General features: G+C 39.6%; 1 protein-coding gene across 2 annotated transcripts in view; it reads right to left on the bottom strand.

Moving 5' to 3' along the window:
* Positions 1 to 18,797, bottom strand: part of PLXNB2 (plexin B2) — a 252,026-nt gene that overhangs the window by 66,776 nt on the left and 166,453 nt on the right. For both annotated transcript variants that reach the window (XM_014877714.2, XM_014877715.2), the window contains exons 5-10: positions 11,356 to 12,466; positions 9,484 to 9,666; positions 8,225 to 8,347; positions 4,354 to 4,454; positions 2,111 to 2,237; positions 516 to 666 (exon numbers count right to left, since the gene is read on the bottom strand). In XM_014877714.2, the coding sequence (XP_014733200.2) occupies positions 516 to 666; positions 2,111 to 2,237; positions 4,354 to 4,454; positions 8,225 to 8,347; positions 9,484 to 9,666; positions 11,356 to 12,466 (1,796 nt within the window). The remainder of the gene's footprint in view (positions 1 to 515; positions 667 to 2,110; positions 2,238 to 4,353; positions 4,455 to 8,224; positions 8,348 to 9,483; positions 9,667 to 11,355; positions 12,467 to 18,797) is intronic.

Below are 18,797 nucleotides of genomic sequence, written 5' to 3'. Positions count from 1 at the left end.
TCCATCAGGCTTACTGCTGCAGAAGTTGGAGGACACTCAGATGAAGAGGCAGAAGGCTGGATGCTAGAAAGGATAGCCTTGTAATACAAACTAGAAAAAAAGCCACTGAAGTGCTGTTGACCAGAGCAAAACTAAGAAGTCAGACATGATTTTCTTAATAGCTGAAGCAGGTATAAATCTTTTCTGTCTCCACAAGTCAGAGTGCTTAGGCTTAGATTAGTGTAACTGGGTTTTATTTGTTTGGGACATAGACTAGCACCTCTCTGACTCCATGTCTATGTCTCTACCAAGCTGCTGTTTCAGGTTCCCAGCAGAAACACTGGGAATGCTACAGCTTGTAAATACATCAACCGGAAAAGTTTGAGCAAATTGACAGTTCAGCAACAGACTGGGGAAAAGGACTGGAAGAGGAAAAATCCCATATAGTAGGCACCTCATATAAGAGCATAACATTAGAAACAGCAATTTATGTTCTTTTCTCTTACTATCCATGTAAGGCAGCAATATATCTTTACCTTGATGTTTTGGTGTTGGAGGAATTATATCAGGGGGATCACAGATAATAACCCCTTCTTTCAACTGAGCAGAATGCACTGTTTCACCAAAGGTACAGCAAAGCTTGTCACTATCAGTCAAAGTTGGCAGTGGACTTACAGTCAGTTCCACCTGGAAACAAAATATTAGAAGGGTAAAATACTAGGAAGAAATGAGCTAAGACCCAGTAAGACTTGGAAAGTTTCAATTTCAAAGGTGATATTTTGGTTAGCATCACAGAACCTAGCTCTCCTTTTCAGTTTTTACTTCTTCCCATCTGGTAATCTTTTCTCTTGAATCTACCAGTTTTTCCAGGCTGGGTCTTTGTTGAATTAGACTGATACAAAAACCTCTTGTCCTGTCAATGCACTAGATCAGAACAAAATTGTCTGTACAGACACACCCCAAACCATTTGTTCTTGTCCTCAACATACAGTTTAGCAACAGTAAACAGAGTGGTTAACACTTAAACCCTGACAAAATTAATTAATATTACATGAACCTTAGGTGTTCTTAGTGTATAATGAAATCAGAGCTGGATAGGCTGGAAATGGTGGAGTTTGAAAGGGATGAACAGAAAAGTGGCTTCCTCAAGACTCCATGCAAATGCAAAAATTCCAACACTGAAAGAGGATTTCTGAGTGGTGCTGAGATCTCAGCTTCCTCAAAGAAAGAAATCACTTGAGAAACTAAAAGCAAAATAAGATGGGAAAACTTAACAAGGAAAGAGAAAACAATTCGACTGAAATTTGGGATGCTGTTCTTGACTTAATGTTTCAAGTGTGTTAATTATACAGTTTAACTTTTTCCATTTTGCATTGCAGTAGAAAAGACAATTATCCCTTTCTCATTGAAACCAGTTATACTCTGCTAATATTTTATTCAACACAGAAATGGCCTTAACACAGTGTTGTTTACATAACTTAGAAATGGAATGGAAGTGACTTGAAAGAAAGTTTCTTTATTTCTGATTAAGAGGAATAAAAAGATGTTTTATCTATTTTACTTGCTGAACACCCCCGGGAAGCACTCAGTCTGCATTGGCATGCTCCATTTGGAATTAGAGCAAGCTATGACACCCTGATCACACTCCAAAAGCTCAGTTTTGCAGTTTTATTGCTACAGAGTCATTTTGCATGCTGAATTTGCCTTCTCCATGTACTCAGACAGACTTCGCTGTGTAGGCAAATCCACTGCTGATTTTAAAGCAACAGCTTATGGCTTCACTGAGCATGAACTCAAGTAAGCTGAAAGGGTAGCACGAAATCTTCCCTACCAATTATTTTTTATGGGTTATACAACACTGTGCAACACTTTCATAATATTCAGGTAAGTGTGAGTGCCTTACCATCCATACTAGTGCATCACTTTGGTTTACCGAGGTCAAAAACATGAACTCTGCCTGCAAGAACAGCAGGCAAGAAAGTGCACCGTGAGAAATTACAGAGACTGAGATACAAAAGCAGTCTCCTATTCCTAGTCCTCACTGTGCATAACGAAATGCAGATATTAATCTTTCTCGTAGTCACATCAACGTGCTTAAAGAATATTTAGGGAAAGCATTTTCCTGTCATACCTTGGCAGGAGCTCTGCGACTCATATTTAGAGGGTCTGCACTAATGATAGTCACACATGTGCCACTTGGACTCCACAGCCAGTGGTTCTCCATATCAGCTGCTCCACAGTCTGCCTTCTTCGTGCACCTGAAAAAAAAAAGGAACAGAACCCAAAGTAGTATTATCAGCTGGACTCTGCTTTCTCTGAACTACACAACAAATTCATGACTAGAGACTGAAATTACAACACAAGATGACTACGGATTTGATTTAATATTGACTAGTGGGGTTGCCATTAGAGAATTTTTTACAGAGTAAGTGGTGTAATTACAATTGATGGCTTGATATGTCAAAAGCAAATGCCCATACTATTTTGTACAGTGCCTTGAATTAGAAAACCCAAATCCATACAGAGGCAGTGACAGCACAGGAACCATGGGGCAGTGGAGCCATCTGAAATCAAGCTGATAACCTTCGTTGCAATATATAACAACATGAATGAGAGGGCACAGACTGTTTTTGCTCTGCAGGTCAAGAGGCAGACACCTATGTGCTGCTACTGATATGACACAACACTCAAGAGAGAAAGATGCAACAGAGAAATAATGCTGGGGGGCATACAAGCTTGTGGAGAATTTCTGCGTTACCCCAGTCCTAGAAATGTTATTTTGTAGGGAATGTTTTCATTAACTCCTGCCGCTATTTAAGACCTCTCCCTGCCAAGGCAGTGTTGCAGTTGTGCAGCCTCACCAAAAACACTGGAAGGTTTTCCCAGCTCAAGTACAGGATGAAATGCTGCAGTATGGAAACTGCATGTGGCTACAAAAGCTTGTTGAGGTGGGGACAGTCTCATGTGTATTCTTTCCATTCTGTGCAAAGTTTAAGAGAAAATGGGCTAAGATTTCAGTCTGCTGTAGCAGAAAGTTGACTATTAACTCATCAAGGACTTTAACACAGTGCAGATGTTGCAGAGCTCTGTCAAACCTCTTTTAAACAAATAATTTACATACAGGGTCAATATTCACATAATATATCCCTAAACACACTACTAAGTGCTGTGTGTGATCATGAGACAGAACTGAAACTTAGAAATGAAGCACATTTTTTCTCCCCTTTGGAAATAAATAAATGTGAAAATTCATGTTTGCCTGTTCTCAGAAACCATTAATATTTTGAGATATTGAGGTCAGTGGTCATATCAGAAACCTGAAGGGAAATCTAAGGAAAATTGCCTTTTTTATGATATATGCCAAAACCTTCAACTCCTGGCAGCCCAGGAGGAGTTTGAGGTTACATTCCAAATTCTCAGGTTTCATCCACAGCAACTGAAACCCCAGGCTGAAAGAGTTACAGTATATTACATAAACTCACACAGACCACATAAGTTTCTCTGCAGTGCTCCATATTATGCTACATCAGGCTGATAGGTAACCTAATGCGATAGTTCACATTTTCAGGCAGGAAACAAGAAGCCTGAAATTCATCTGCATATTATAATTAAACAGCCCCTTTGTTCCAACAGCAAGAAGTTAGAATCACGAATTCCCAACCACTCATGCCAAGGGGTTAATTAACTTAGTAGTCAAAAAGAGAACTGCAGGACTGCTCTTCCCTCTCGGCACTCCAATCAATGCAGAGTGCAAAGAAGAGACATTCCAGGGCTGTTCAGTGCTGTCCTAGTTTACATGTGCTTGAATATTCATTTGGTGAAGCTCTGCAGATAGTCAGCAAAATGCCACTTTCTGCTCTCTTACAGGTAGGGGAGGGTTCCCTGTAGCTACATGTCTTGATAGATGACGTTTATGTAAAACCAGCATTTGAGCTATACACTTTATTTTAGACATGGAACAATTTTTTCTTTTATGTTCTTTTTTACGCTTTCCTGATGTACTTAAAATATATTCTATAGTTTCTGAATTTGAAGTAGGGAGCATTTTTTTTTATTTTCTGGGAGATTATGTGACTGTACAGTTGCAAGAGTGATAAAACATACAGTTAGAAGAGGTATAATCATTCTCAGGATCAGCAGAAAAGTATATATTTTCCCAAACTAATCAAATCTGAAGAAGTCAATGGGGACTTTTTTGTGTGCACAGAATATTGATATCAATGTCTGCGTGACAAAATTAAATGACTGTCAGGAGCGTACGGCTGAGCACGAGGAGCTGGGATCACCACGCCAAGCACCAAGCAGTCACCCAGAGCACATGTCAAAACTTGAGAGGTTCCACTGCCTGCACCTGAGCACACCTGGAGCACTCACCTGCCCTCCCTCACGCACCAGCCGCAGTACGGATCCCTCGCCTGGACACACTTCTCACAGTCCGAGTATTTGTGGCAGTCCTGCACAGGTAATCGGTACACCTGGAAAACCAAAGGCAAGGCAAACCTAACAGCTGAATACAGCATAAGGAGATGGAAACGTTTGTGGACTTAGCTGTACAGTGTCATCGCCTGTGGCAGCTGCATTATAATATTCGGAGCTCAGCCTGATTTTAATAAAAAACATATAAAATCAGTCTATTCTTTTCCCCCTTAACAAAGTCTAAATTCATACACTTCTTTTCTGCTTTTTTTCCCCGCTCCAATATTATCCAATCTGTCTTCAAAGTAATGTAGGACATTGTTATAATCAAGAATTATGAGCAAGTCTTATGAAAATTGAGCTTTTCAGTTCCTCCAGTTATATTACTTGTGGAAATCTGCACCTCAGGATAGAAACTGCATCAGCAATGCTCTGAATTAAAGAAGCAGCTACTGCAGGATGGATATTTTCAAAAGGCGAACTTGGTACTGGCTAGATAATTTTTTAAAGAGAATATTCTCCCCTCCCTATCACTACCACGGAGGTGAAATTGTTTGGAAATGCACGTCCAGCCAGAAGGCATTTCAAAAAGTCTGCAAGCGTGAGAGAGCCAGGGTGCTTTAGGTTATTGCACTTCTCCATGCATAACCTTCCACCATGGAACACATTCACTAAATGAAATGGAAATAATTATGATAGGAAGCAGCAAGGAAAAGAACTTCATCTCATGTCTTATTCTCCCAGGAAATATACAGCTTCTGGTTTTGATTTCCTTTGGTGTGGAGAACAAACAACCTTTTCTTTGGTGCACAGAAAGAAGAGCCATTCCTTTTAGCCATGCTGCTGCAATGATGCAAGAGGAAAACAGAACATACATGTTCCACTTTAGGACTACATTTTACTTCTAAAGAGCACAAAAAGTGCAGAATAAAACTCTGAGATGTAGGCTTTTTATAGTCTCATTTTAATATAATGCCAGTCCCATCTCACTGGCAATTATGAATTTACTTTGACAGTCTGAGTTTGGCTTTTCCTTCATATTCAGAGAGTTAAAGAAAATGACTCAGTTAAGGAAAGTATCAATATTGTGCAATTTTCTTGCATTTATTAATACAGGGGTTTACCTTTTCAGCATTCTCTTTTACTAACTAGTACTCATAAGTAATTTAATATCCAGTGCATGATTTTTCTTTTTAGTGACAAAATATTTGTTTCACAATTCCGGCAGGCATGAACAAGCCCTAGAGATTGCTGACTCTGCAAGTTTTGTGTGACTTTAATGACAAAAAACTCACCAAACCAAAACCAAAGCCAAAAAATCAGCTCCTTTAACAGCCAATTTCAAAATGCAAATAAATTAGTTTTAGAGCTTTTTGAGTTGGCTCTCTAAATCAAAAAGTGCTAAAAACTAAAACAAGCAAACAAGATTGATCATGATAAGTGACTGCAACAGACTTCTGCTTTACTCCAAGTACATTAAGCACCTTAAGGAATCTGGGGTCCTACCAGTGATGTACACTTGTAATGAACCAGCATGAGCAGCACAGGAGTGCTAAGCTCCTTTCCAAGTCCCACAGGAAGGTGCAAGGGGTTTCTCCTGCTCTCTGTTCAATCTTTAGGAGCAGAGGAGACTGACTGCTGAAAGCATTTGCTCAAAATCCCTCACTGCTATCGGCACCACAGCAGAAGCTGGGAGAAAAGAGGGGAGAAAGGTGAAACAGGAAAGGAAGAGCTTGATTCTCACTATGGATCTTAACCTCTGTATTGTTTTTCCCTGTGTTTCTCTTGATCTGATTTCATTTCAAAGAAGCTATCATCTACCATATCACTTCCACTTTGTTCAATTGCTCACAGAGCCTAAGCAATTAATTTCTAAATGCTGGGGCAGTCTGCATCTGCCAGGTAGCTCAGCAGCGTGCGTGCCTGTCAGCACAGCCAGTTGTCCTTTATTATTTACCTTTAACCATTAAAACTCACAAATCAGGGTTCTGATATCTCTATTCCCATAACCCACAGTCATGCCTAACCCAGAAGTACATTTCTTCATTTATTCTTCCCCCCTCGGTTATGTCACTTTGTTTCTCCCAGCTCCGAAGGCCTCCATTCTCCTCCTGTCTATCTGCTTCTAAAAGTGGGTGGGACTGCTCACTGTAATTAACTCCTGGAGATGACAGTAATGCAATGCCATTACAGAGCTCCCAACTTTAGCTATTCATATTTAAGCTAAACAGGTTTTGTAAAAGAAAACTATTATTCACATTATTCAGAAACTGCAGTGTCTATGAGAACTACTTGGAAAAGATTTAAGTAAAATCCTTTCTTCAGCAGAAATTTGCTGTATTCTAAATTTAGATGTTTTGTAGTGGTTGAATGATTTTTTTTTTTGCAGGTTCTCTGAAAAAAAGTTGTCTGCTATCTTTCTACATTCTACCATTTCAAGCTGACTGTCACCAGAAAGCTTGTCTTCCTTCAAGGTTGATGCTATCCCTTACTTGCTCAGCTGCTATCCCTTACACTACTCAGCAGCACACACAGTATCCTGGAGCGGACCTCAGGGCTTTTACATAATCTGCCAGCTTGTCAAATGGGGGGCCAGGCCACCCAGAATTTTGTGGACAATGTTGAAGCTTGGAGTTGTGTTCCAAATCTGAACAAAAGCCAAATGAGAATAATGAACAACTCAAAAAAAAAAAAAAAAAAAGGGAAGAAAACGGAAAAAGAAAAAAAAATAAAAAGAAAATAAGTAACCTCTTTCACACACACTGTCATATTATTAAATGCTTTATCAGTTGTTTGTCTGGCATTTTTTCCAATATATTTCTAGCTTAAAAACCTCCAGCTAGGCTACAACATTCCTGCAGCAGGAATTTATAAATTTATATTAATCCTTTTATAAAACAGTCAGAAAACATTCTTCTTGCACTTTCCTCCCACATACTCTCCCTTTCATGGCCCCCTCATTCTCCCTGTGTTAGTGGGGCGGAGCATTTCCCATGTTGCAGTCCATGTCACTGGCAGGGCTGCAGATGGTCACAGCCTGTCACCCACCTTGTCCTGGAGAGCTGCTGAGCAAAGTGTTTGAGTCTGGCAGCTCCAGCCTCCACAAAGAAAAGTGTCAGAAGAGGGTTACCCCTAGGGGTGGAAGTGAAATCTGGCATCCCTCTCATTTCTTATTTGCTTTTTTTCCTCCCTTTTTTCACACACCTCCATTGTGCCTTCACCTTCACAAAAAGAAGGGGTCTAGAAGAGATTGCCCGTGCCCTTCCTAGTGAAGTTGGGCTTTTCCTGCTGTACTCAGTTCTACCAGAAGCTTGAATGAAAGTGTTTCTCAAATACATAATTCCCTCCATTGCTTCTTAGTTTTTGACACTAAGACATGCAAAAAATACTGGTGGCTTTACAGATGTGTCAGTGTGAGCATGTCAGCCACCAGCATCCTGAGTCCTGAAGTGCCTTTGAAAAGATCTGATGGCAGCTACAGCACTCATGGGTGCTACACTGCAGCACACGCTGAGCACTAGGGCTGCCTGACCCTGAGGCATGCTGGTGCCAAATGTCTCCATTTCATCCCTCTCACAGACCCTGCATGACAGCTCCAGAGGGGTAATCCCTTCCCATTCCCAGTCACTAAGCATCGTGGATATTACAGCTCTCCGAGTCACAACAAGTCCATCAGCATGGACTTGAGAGAGTCTTCATACATACAGAGTAGGGGGAGTCCCATAAAATAGGGCAATTTCCAGGGACAACTGGAGAATGTATAGATCCCAGGTTAAGTTGCAGAGAAAGTGAAAGAGGCTGAGTCCTTAATGCAAGCAGGACACGTTACCTTGTCAGTGGTCATGACATAGAGATTTTCTTGGGTTTGATCAAGGACCAGGTCTTTCTTTACGGGCTTGTTTCGTTCGATAGTAAGAGAACTGTACTCAGTTGCAGTGGATGACAGGAACACCTATTTTGTGGAAGAAAAAAGAAGGTGGTTAATGTTGTCTTTTCCTCCATAAATATCATTATATCTGGTTATTGCTGTAAAAGACAATAAAAATGTTTCTAAAAATATGTTAAGAACAAAAGGAGGACTAAAGTGAATCTTCAAGACTGAGGTGCTGGAGAGTATTCAGAGAAGGGCAACATTGCTGGTGAAGGGTCTGGAGTAAAACATCTGATGAGGGGTGGCTCAGCCTGGAGAAACAGAGGCTCACAGGAGACCTTAGTACTCTCTACATCTACCAAAAAAGAGGTTGTAGTGAGGTGAGGGTTGGTCTCTTCTTACAATTAGCAAGCAAGAGGGAGAGGAAAAGGCCTCAGTTTGTACCAGGGGAGGCTCAGATTACATATTGGGAAATATTTCTTCATGGGAAGGTTTGTTGAGCTTTGGAACAGGCTGCCCAGGCAACTGGTTAAGTCACCATCCCTGAAGATATTTAAAAGACCTGTAGATGTGTCAGTTAGGAACACAGACTCATAGAATCACTGAGTTTGGAAAATACCTCCAAGATCACAGAGTCCAACCACTAAACTAGCATCACCATGCTCACCACTAAATCATGTCTCTAAGCACCACATCCACATGAATTACCATGAGGTTTGGTGGGACTTGGCGGTGTTAGGTTTAAGGTTGGACATGGCCATCACTCCCTTTCAAGCAAAAGAAGGTGTTTGGTGTTGCAGTCTTGATATTTTAACACCACAAACACATCAAGCCTTGAGCACCACACAACCAGAATTTATCAGAGCTTCAGCTTGGGCTTTGTATAGCCACCTCTATTCACTGAATGGCCAGAATGACAACAAAATGAAAAGTTGCTCTTAAACCAGTATGAGCTTGAATAGAGATAAGGCTAAAGCTGTTGTTAGATTACCTAAGGCTGTTTATATAAAGCTCTCAGTAGGTATGTAATCCTTCGGGAAAAGTGTCATTCAGGTAACGCTAATTCAATCTGTGTATCAGATAGCCCAGGTACCTCAGAAATAATGCGGTTTTTCTTTGAGGTGAAAAATACCAAGCTCCAAGAGAATTTGCTCCTAGTATGAGATCTTACAAATCCCTTTTTGACTTTTAGCTCATAACCTTTCCAGGTTTTTTACCTTAAGAATTTGACCATCCGACGTTCCCAGAAAGGCCACGGTGTGCCCGTTCTCCACAGCCACAGTGACAGCTGTGAGATTCATCCCTCCTTTTTGCAGTACTGGCTTCTCTATAACACCATTCCTGCTTCCCAGAAGGTACGGCAAGTGTTCGGAGCCACAGGGGAAATTTTTGCTTGCATTCTAATAAGGAATAGCAATACAGAGTGATGTTAAACATTCAGATCACTAATTCCTAGCTAAGAACCAACTGCAGCCCAGTACTAGACATTACAATACCCCTCAGACACTGAAGAGCAGAGGGAGAGTAATGGATTGTCTGGGCATTTGCCCCCAGCCTATAGCCAGTAAATCAGACAGCAGCCTGCTAATTGAAAGCTGTTTCCATGCTTTCACTTTCCAAGAGACACAGGGAGAGAATTTTTTTTGTTTCTGTTTCATTATAGCAGCAGTTTAAAAATTAACCAGTTGGTTTAATTAACATGAACATGTCATAGAGACTGGTTTAACCAACTTTGCCTTGAAGATTGCTTTTTAAATTGCTGTTTTGTTTCTTACTTTGCTGCAATCCATAAAAAAGCAACTCCCTGGAAACTGTCTCATGAACTTCAACATGTTCCCTCTTCACTACGCTTTAATCATGAACTGCAGCAAGAGTTACCAGAAGGAAGTTCATTCACACCTTGCCTTTCTTGCTATATTTGGTAACAAAATCATCTTTCTGATCTGAAATCCACACCTTCGTTTTGTCAGGAGCCAAGGCCACTCATCACATTCAGGATTTCTGTGTTTGATGCTCACCCCATATGCAGGGTACTGCAGCAAGTGACACTGTCAGTTCGAAGCAAAATGTGTAATTTTGACTCATCAGCACTAGTGACTTAATGTGTGGGAGATGGCTTCAGTCTCACAAGATGAAGGATTATGGGTCAATACCAAAAAAAGCTATTTCCATGCCCCATCTCTTCAGCTGTTCACTCTTCTCCTGGACTATAGCACATCACTTTTCAAGTTGTGCTCAAACAGCTGGTTATTGCAAGTGTGTACCTTGCTCAGGCTGGGAAATTAAGACATCTTCCTAAAAGCTGGCTGAGTTATTTTTAAGATGATTCAACTTCTCAGCCCAGTTTAGTAATGAATGAGTGGCATGCACAAGTGGGGCATGGGAATAGAGTGATGTGGGCAAAACAATCACAAAGTCAACGGAGATGCTGAAAATTGCTTCTTAGAGACAGTCATAGATTGAAGAACAGTAACTGAACCAGTACCCTTCAAAAACCATTATAGTCAAGGTTATGACAGGCCATAAAAAGATGGCTATCATGCTATACAAGTATTTTGAGCCACATCAAAATATGAAGACCACCTGAATACAAGAAATCTGGGTATGTCAGTTGTCAAACAATACAAATACAAGTGAGAAAAAAATGCTGAATTACAGATATAATCTAAAAGATTCTTAATACCATTTCAGAGCATTGTAAATACATTGACTGAAACTACAATTGTCTACAGAGATCACCCGGAAGCTGATAATGGGTGTAAAAAATCCCTGCATTTGACTCAGTAACTCCAATACCAGAAGGAACCCTTTAAAAGAAATACATTTAGGAAAGCAACACTTATCTTTGAGAAAACATCAAATCCTTTTTAAGAGACTCAAAATTTTGTCATTTCTTACTTGACCTGGTTCACAACCCGCCCCCCCCCAGCCACATTCCATTTCTATGTGAATATTCTATCCTTTAGAATCCATCTCTTGGGTTTTCAGTCATCCTAATATAGTTTAGCTCAAAGCCACCCTTAAACAAGTATATTTTCCACAAACTCTAACACAGATTCTAAAACTAATAATTATATTATTCATATTACCAGTCCATGTAATGCACACGGGTTTTCTGCTGAAAAAAGTTTGTAAAATGAGCTGGTATTCTTTTTAGTGTAGCAATCATTCCGGTTTTTTTCCATCTTTTCATTGATCTGCCGCAAGGAAAACACACACATGGCAGATTTTAAAGAGTTGTCATCTTTGTTTACTTTACTGAAGAGGGCAAGAAGAACTTTGTCATCTGAGGGAGAATCTGCAGGTTGTCCCTGTTGAGCCATGCTCTCAGCCAGTTCTTTTCCAGGGGTAGTGACAAAAGCAGAATGACAGTGGTCATAAGCACCATCATCATCCTTGCAACCCAAATCCATTTCAAAGTAGGAATAATAATGGGCATCATCTTTGCACAGACGTGCAATCAGTGTGCGGTTGTTGACAGGTTGTTTCTCTTGTTGATTAAAAATAAAATAAACATAATTTTTGTCCTCAAAAACTGCCACAAATTGTTGTGTGCTTGATGAGTGATAAGCTGACTTAACAGCTGCTGAGTCTGTATACATTTCAAAAATGTCTTTCCCATCCCTGGCGTAAAGCTGCCGAGTGCTGATTATGATCCCATTGTCATTTGGTCCATTCCCTTTCCCAACAAACAGCACTTGGTCGTTATTCAAGGAAGTGATCAGTCCCACAGTTGATACATTCTCATCGTTGCTTGCTACAAAGGACTTTTCTCCACTACTGTCTACGTAATACTTCTCATCACTAATGTTTTGTAGATCTCTGATGGCACAGATTCCCTTAAAAAGGCTTCCACATACCACAGTTGTATTATCTGCCTTGTTCAGCAACAGTAATTTGTTATAATTGTCAGTTAGTACAGCCTCTTTACATTGATTTTCATCAATGGGAGGTGTGCATTTTTTGTTGTCCTTTCTTGGACCTGTTTCTACAGATCTTATTACTTCCAGGTTTTCTGTAAGCTGATACAGTGCATTTACAACTCCCAAATAGATTATCCCAGTGTCATTATCCACTGTCAGATGATTTAGCTCTGTAGCACTCTGAAAAAATTTCAGTTCCTCATTTCTGGATAAGGTGACACAAAAACAGCTCAAAATGGTCAGTGTCCAGATCCATAAAGCCATTTCTATGTAGTACCTAAAAAGGGAAAGAAAATAATAACATGAAACATATAGAAAAATACAATTTAGGCAAAACAGAAATGTGGAAGTTTTTCATGACTTAAATACACTTATCCTTGTGCAGGTGTAGACAGCATGAAGATTATGGAAAGCCTCAAATCCTGTTAATTGCCTAGCAATTTAATCTGTTGGAGAAGGATTTAACAAGGTCATATGTCTAAATGATGATCATATAACCAATTAGATAATCAATTATGTGCTAAAGCACAATGAGAACAGCCAATTTGAAACAATATGGAGTGACAAAATGTGGTAATGTTTGTCCAGAGAGCATCATACTGTGTCAATTATTTACTGCTGAAATTTTAAAAATAATTTGGAGAATCCTAGTTTCGGGAAGCTCCTCCTTAAGAGGTGGGGGGGAATTTACATAAAAGTGTTTGAAACATTTGGTATTGTGGGCTTTCCTCAGAAAGGAAAAAATCTTCCACTGTATACAAGAAAGTCTGGACCTAGCTGCTGATGCTTTTTGAGAAGGCGTTACACTAATCCTTCATCAATGTGGAGCCAGAAGATGATAGACCTCTAAATGTGCAACATTGCCTTTGTATGCTGGTATGCATTGAGGTCCAACACTTCATTCACTAGAGCACTGCAATTTAATAGTTTCAAATCTGTCTTAAGAACATCACTGAAAAATTTTTTGGGATTATGATTGTTACCTTTTATTTTTTGTTTTAATCCTTTCAGAATTGTTAGTTCCCAAGCAGATCACCTGGCTGTTTGGAATTAGAAAGACCTCCTGAAATTTGTAAGCAGAGGTCTAATTTTAATCTGAAGAGTTAAATGAGGAGTCTCAGATGGCATCCTAAGGCCTTAACGTTTTGTTAATGTTTTCTCAAAGTGTTTAGTTCTGAGAGCAGAAAACAAAAGGTGGCATGCTTGGACACATTGATGTTACGGCGAAAAGAGTAATACTGTTTGGAGTAAGATCAAATATAATCCACCATATTTTCATTTTCAAAATCAACCACGGGATTCTTTAATCTGATGAGGAAAGAACCTCTAAATTTACAGGGAATCTCAAATCTGAAAATATTTGGCGTCTAAATAGAAAGGAAACAATTAAAAATACAGGAAAAACAAATGAAACATTTAATAAAGCAATCTAACAGGCAACAGTCTCATAGGAGTAAATGAGCATGAAATGCCAAAAACAGAAACTGAAAAAATAAAACTTTAAAAAATAACAATAAAGGAACCATGCTCCTTTGTCACCTATTACTTCTGTTTTGGCAAGAGCATAGACTTTGGTGGGATGTGAAAGAGAATGGCTGAATCATCATTTATACTGGATAACTAAGGCTAAATGTTAACAAACTGGATGTAAAAGTTTGAACAGGGAAGGAAGGACTTTTGCTGTGAGTATAAGCCATCTGTGAGCTTCCCAAACCACCTCAGCACTGCCAGCAATGCATGAAGACAATGCCTGTCCTCCAGTGCTTGAGTGTGTTTTGCTCCTCTATGGAGAAAATGCATGTACAGTGGTGAGAACAACTGTCCTAAAATCAGTGAACCAAACTTCTAAATCCCCCAAAACTCACTAAATATAAATGTCAGGATAAATAAAACGCTAAGCTCCTGTCATGTACCAAACTGAGTAGCTAGCTATCATTTTATAAAATGATGCCAAAGACAAGAGAGTACATCATGGACAGCACAAGCTGGGCTTTCTAATGATAGATTGAGTTCCTATGACAGTGACCAAGAAAAGGCTAAGAATTATAACCTGTTCTCCAGACACACAGACTTTAGTACACACTTTGCAATGTAATGAAGTGTTGGATCTCTTTACAACAACAATTGACCTGCTCTAAGGAATCCAGAATTCCTCTGAATTCTTCTCTTCTTTTTACTCTTCCCTAGGATTTCAATTTTCCAGTTTCAATCCCACCTTACTTCTCCATTACTAAATGATATGTGATAATGCTTGTTATCTAATTTCAAATATTATCCCTTACAGTTATCTGCAATGAAATAAGAAACCAGCTTGACACCCTACTGCAGTGTTGTTTCATATCAGTTTTATCATTCTATTATCTATTGCACAAGGATCAAACGCAGAATTGAGATTCATTTGTTCCTGCTTTTCTCACATGGTAATTATTTTTAGATTATTATAATCTCTGTTATTGGTCAAAGAAACCTCCACAAATAGCTCTAATTACAAAATATGCCTTAAATGAATAAAAAAGAATTAATTGTACCTTAATTTCTGTACTCAGTTCTCCTCCACGTTCCTGTATTTCAGTGGATTGAAAAAAACCCATTTCGTTCATTGGTGGCACTCAGGACACAAAGGCTGCATTTGCAATACTTTGTCCCAGAAGAACAAGGAGTCTTGCTGGCCCATGCCAGAGCCAAAATTTAAGAAAAAGTACATTTTGCGTGTCTAAACCAGTCTCTTAGAGGAGTAATTAATTCTCTGTATAAAAATGGGTAATGCTCCCTCCTTACTATTTTCTGCCTTGTTTACTTATAAAATTTTTTACTTTATTCAGAACTACATGCACTCTCCATTAATAATGTCTTCTCTTTGTTTGTTTATTTGTTTGTTTTCATTATTTACTCTCTGCCACTCCTGTCTCATGCCAGCCCCCATCAGATTAGCTCAGATCTCTATGCAATATAACAGTTCATAATTCTCTGCACTTATTAGCTTCACTTTCCATCCCCTCTCTAAAGCAAATAGTAAACAAAAATTAAATACACTATGAAGAGATTCAGAATTAAATTCTCATTCACTTACCAAATCGCAGTCTTAAGAAAATATAAAAAGCAAATAGAATGAAATTAGATGAACAACAACCACAGGCCACTTTCATCTGATTTTAACTTAATTGGGAAGAAGCAGCTGGAAGAATCCTACTATGACCAGCTGGTGTGATAAGAATGACATTGCTGCTATTAACATAGATGCTGTACTGAATTAGATGCTCTGGGAATGTATCAAGAAGCAGTGTCCTGTGGTGAAAAACTTCCGTTTTAAATGAAGAAGTTGCAGAAACACAAGAGAAAAGGTGTAAGAAGCATAGGCTGGAGCACAGAATCCATGATGTTCTGCATAGGAAATGTATTTTCAATGGCTTAATCACATACTGAATTTACAGGCCTGGGTGGTTTACTCTAAGTCATGCCCTGATCTTGGGAGCTGCCATACACCCTCCACCCTCAATTTGCACTTAGTTTTAAGCCCTTAGCAGACTCAGGATAAAAGATGACCAACAGAGCATTTACCCACATCATTTTTGTTTTCTTTCTCTCAAAGTCTTGTCTCCATCTGGCCTCTTGTCCCCCCCTACTGCTTCCTACAAGAAATATGAAACTCTAGAAGTCACAGGGCACCCAGGAGAACATGTCATACAGGAAAACTGCCATAAAGTGACATCACGTTGGAATCACACAGCTATGAGAGTTCTGCCCCACAGAGATAAATTTTAAAGTTAGTACCCATAACTTTGTATCTTTCTACTCATGCAAGTCCAATAACCTTAAATAACACCCAATTCTTCAAAAGGAATGCAGAAAAAAGGAGCATCTGCAATCTACAAGCAAAAAGTGAGCTTCAAATTGACTTCGCATTATTATAAATAACCCTAAGAATTAGCACTAGCACCATGCTGACATGGAGTTGACAGATGCTCTTCTCTTCAGTGTAAAATCGTCTTCAACTTTTCAGCCATTCCCTGTCATTTTAGCCTTTGATACATCTTTAGTTTTATACTAATTAATTTCTTATATTTGCTTCAGCTGAAGTGAAAGAATACCAAATTTTGCCTGAAACTGGCATAACTGAGGACTAAAGCGTTATTCCCAAAAACCAATGGACAAGAAAATCTTCAGTGAAGGAATAATCTCATCATTTTAGCTTCTGTGGTGTTTTTGTAGAGTATTGCGTCATTAATCACATATATACTTAATTAAACCCTGCTACGTCCTCTTATCTGGACAAAATTATTTTACTTGAAATTCTGGTCTAGAGACAATCACTTCTGCAGGTACTGATACGCTTTAACAGCAAGAAATGCAGAAAACTGTGGTTCTTCCAGCAAACTTTCCCCTAATTAGATAGACTCCAAGAGATGTAAAATGCACTTACATTGGAAAAAAAAACCGGTAAAAAAGACTCAAAGATTGTGACATAAAAAAGGTAAAATCTAAAGAATGCATGCCAATGGCATAGTTATTTGGGGAAAGATGAATGAAAATTATCTTTCTCATTTTGAGCAACTTTTTAGCTTTTATTAAGTGTGCCAGAGGTTGAAAATAATTCAGCTTTCAGTTCTGGGCTCAAAGGAAGTCAAAACAGAAACTGAAGAATGTATGAGAAGCAGGGGATGAGCAGATTTTCAGTCTGGATTTCAAAGCTTCTACTTCTGCAACTGTAGGTAAAAGTGAACTCTTCCCCAGTTACAGCTTTTACTACTATTTCCTAAGTAGCTTTTACTACTATTTCCTAAAACAAATGAGTGATAGAGCTCACTGGTTCAGAGAATGAATCACCTGAAACAGCACTGCAGGATTCAAGCCCATTTCCCAAGATCACAGCAACTAGAAAGATTTTGGACAGAGAGGAACAACTTTCTTTGTGTACAATGCCACACATGCAAAATTGGTAGAACTAGTAAGAATAGGGATCACTGTGATGGTTTTCACCCTGTAGTTGTGGCAGTTTGCTGTTAGCAGATGGGACCTGTGGGTGGTCATGCTGTGGAGAATGAGAAACCAATATCCACTTCATTAGATGTTGTGAAAGCCTGTACTGCTCAAAAGGAGTCATTTTCCTTCCCTTTCACTTCTCAAAACACAATTTGCTAAGATGTATAGGCCATCTTCATATGGAACAAAAAATCCCATCAGATCAAACTGCCTGTAAACTGGTAACATATGGACAAGTACTTTAATACTGTTGCTATTCCTGGTGTGGAAGACCAAAGTTTTGCTTATTTTCACAAGACAAAATTTTAAATGTTTTCTTTCTTTATTTCTTTTTTAGTAATTGTCAATAATATAAGATTTCTTTTTAAAAAATATGTGTAATAGTCATATTGACATAGATCTTCTGTTACGAGGACTAGTTGAAAATTATGGATTTGCCAAGGAAATAACGAATGTTACACCCTCAGTCCCTGTGCATTCTGTTGGTGTTTTCCTGCAGACTCTGGGAAAACAAATGGAAGACACATGGAAACACAAATTCAGGTTACTGAAAACCAGGGTTTCTTATACCAAAAATAAGCTGTGGTGCCCACCACATCACTCTGTCACTCCATTTCTCAGCTAAACAGGATGAGAAAAATACGATGAAAGGATCAGGGGTTGAGATAAGGACAGGGAGATATCACTCATCAATTACTGTCACAGGTAAAACAGCTGCAACTTAGGGAAATTATTTTAATTTGTTGCCAATTAAAATCAGAGTAGGATAATGAGAACTGAAACCAAACTTTAAAAAACCATTTCCCCACACCCTCCCCTTTTCCTGAGCTCAACTTTATTCCCAAGTTCTCCACTTTCTCACTGCAAGCAGCATAGAGAGGTGGGGAATGGGAGCTGCAGTCAGTTCATCACAAGTCTCTGCCACTCCCTCCTTGTCACACTATTCCCCTGCTCCAGCATGTGCTCTGTCCCACGTGAGACAGTCCTTTATGGTCTTCTCCAGAGTGATTCCTTCCCATGGGCTGCTGTTCTTTATGAATTTTTCCAGAGTGGATCCCTTCCATAAGGTGCAGTCCTTCAGGAAACAGACTGTTCCAGTGCTGGTCACCCACAGGGTCACAAACCTGCTCCAGTGTGGCTCCTCTCCCCATAGATCCTGCCAGGAGCCTGCTCCAGTGTGAGCTTCCCAGAGGGTCACATTCTCCTTTGGTGTGGGGCTGCAGGTGGATCTCTGCTTCCCGTATTCCTCCAAGGGCTGCAGGGGCACAGCTGCCTCACCATGGGCACCACGGGCTGCAGAGGAATCTCAGCTCTGGTGCCCGGAGCAGCTCCTCTCTCCCCACCATCCTTCACTGCCTTCGGTGTCTAAAGAGTTGTTTGTCTCACATTTTTTTACTCTTCTCTCCTGGCTTCTGTTGCACAGTAGCTTTTTTCCCTTCTTAAATCTGTTATCCCAGGGTACCATCATCATTGCTGAGGGGCTTGGCCCTGACCAGTCCTGGTCTGTCTTGGAGCTGGCTGGCATTGGCTCTGTTGGACACGGGGGAAGCTCCCAACAGATTCTTACAGAAAACATCCTTGTAGTCCCCATTACCAAACCCTTGCTATGCAAACCCAATATACCTATG

Source organism: Sturnus vulgaris, chromosome 5, assembly GCF_052056855.1.
Source record: "Sturnus vulgaris isolate bStuVul1 chromosome 5, bStuVul1.hap1, whole genome shotgun sequence".
Taxonomy (NCBI): Eukaryota; Metazoa; Chordata; class Aves; order Passeriformes; family Sturnidae; genus Sturnus; species Sturnus vulgaris.
Note: the sequence above shows the minus strand (reverse complement) of the source record. Positions and strands in the feature narration are given on the sequence as shown.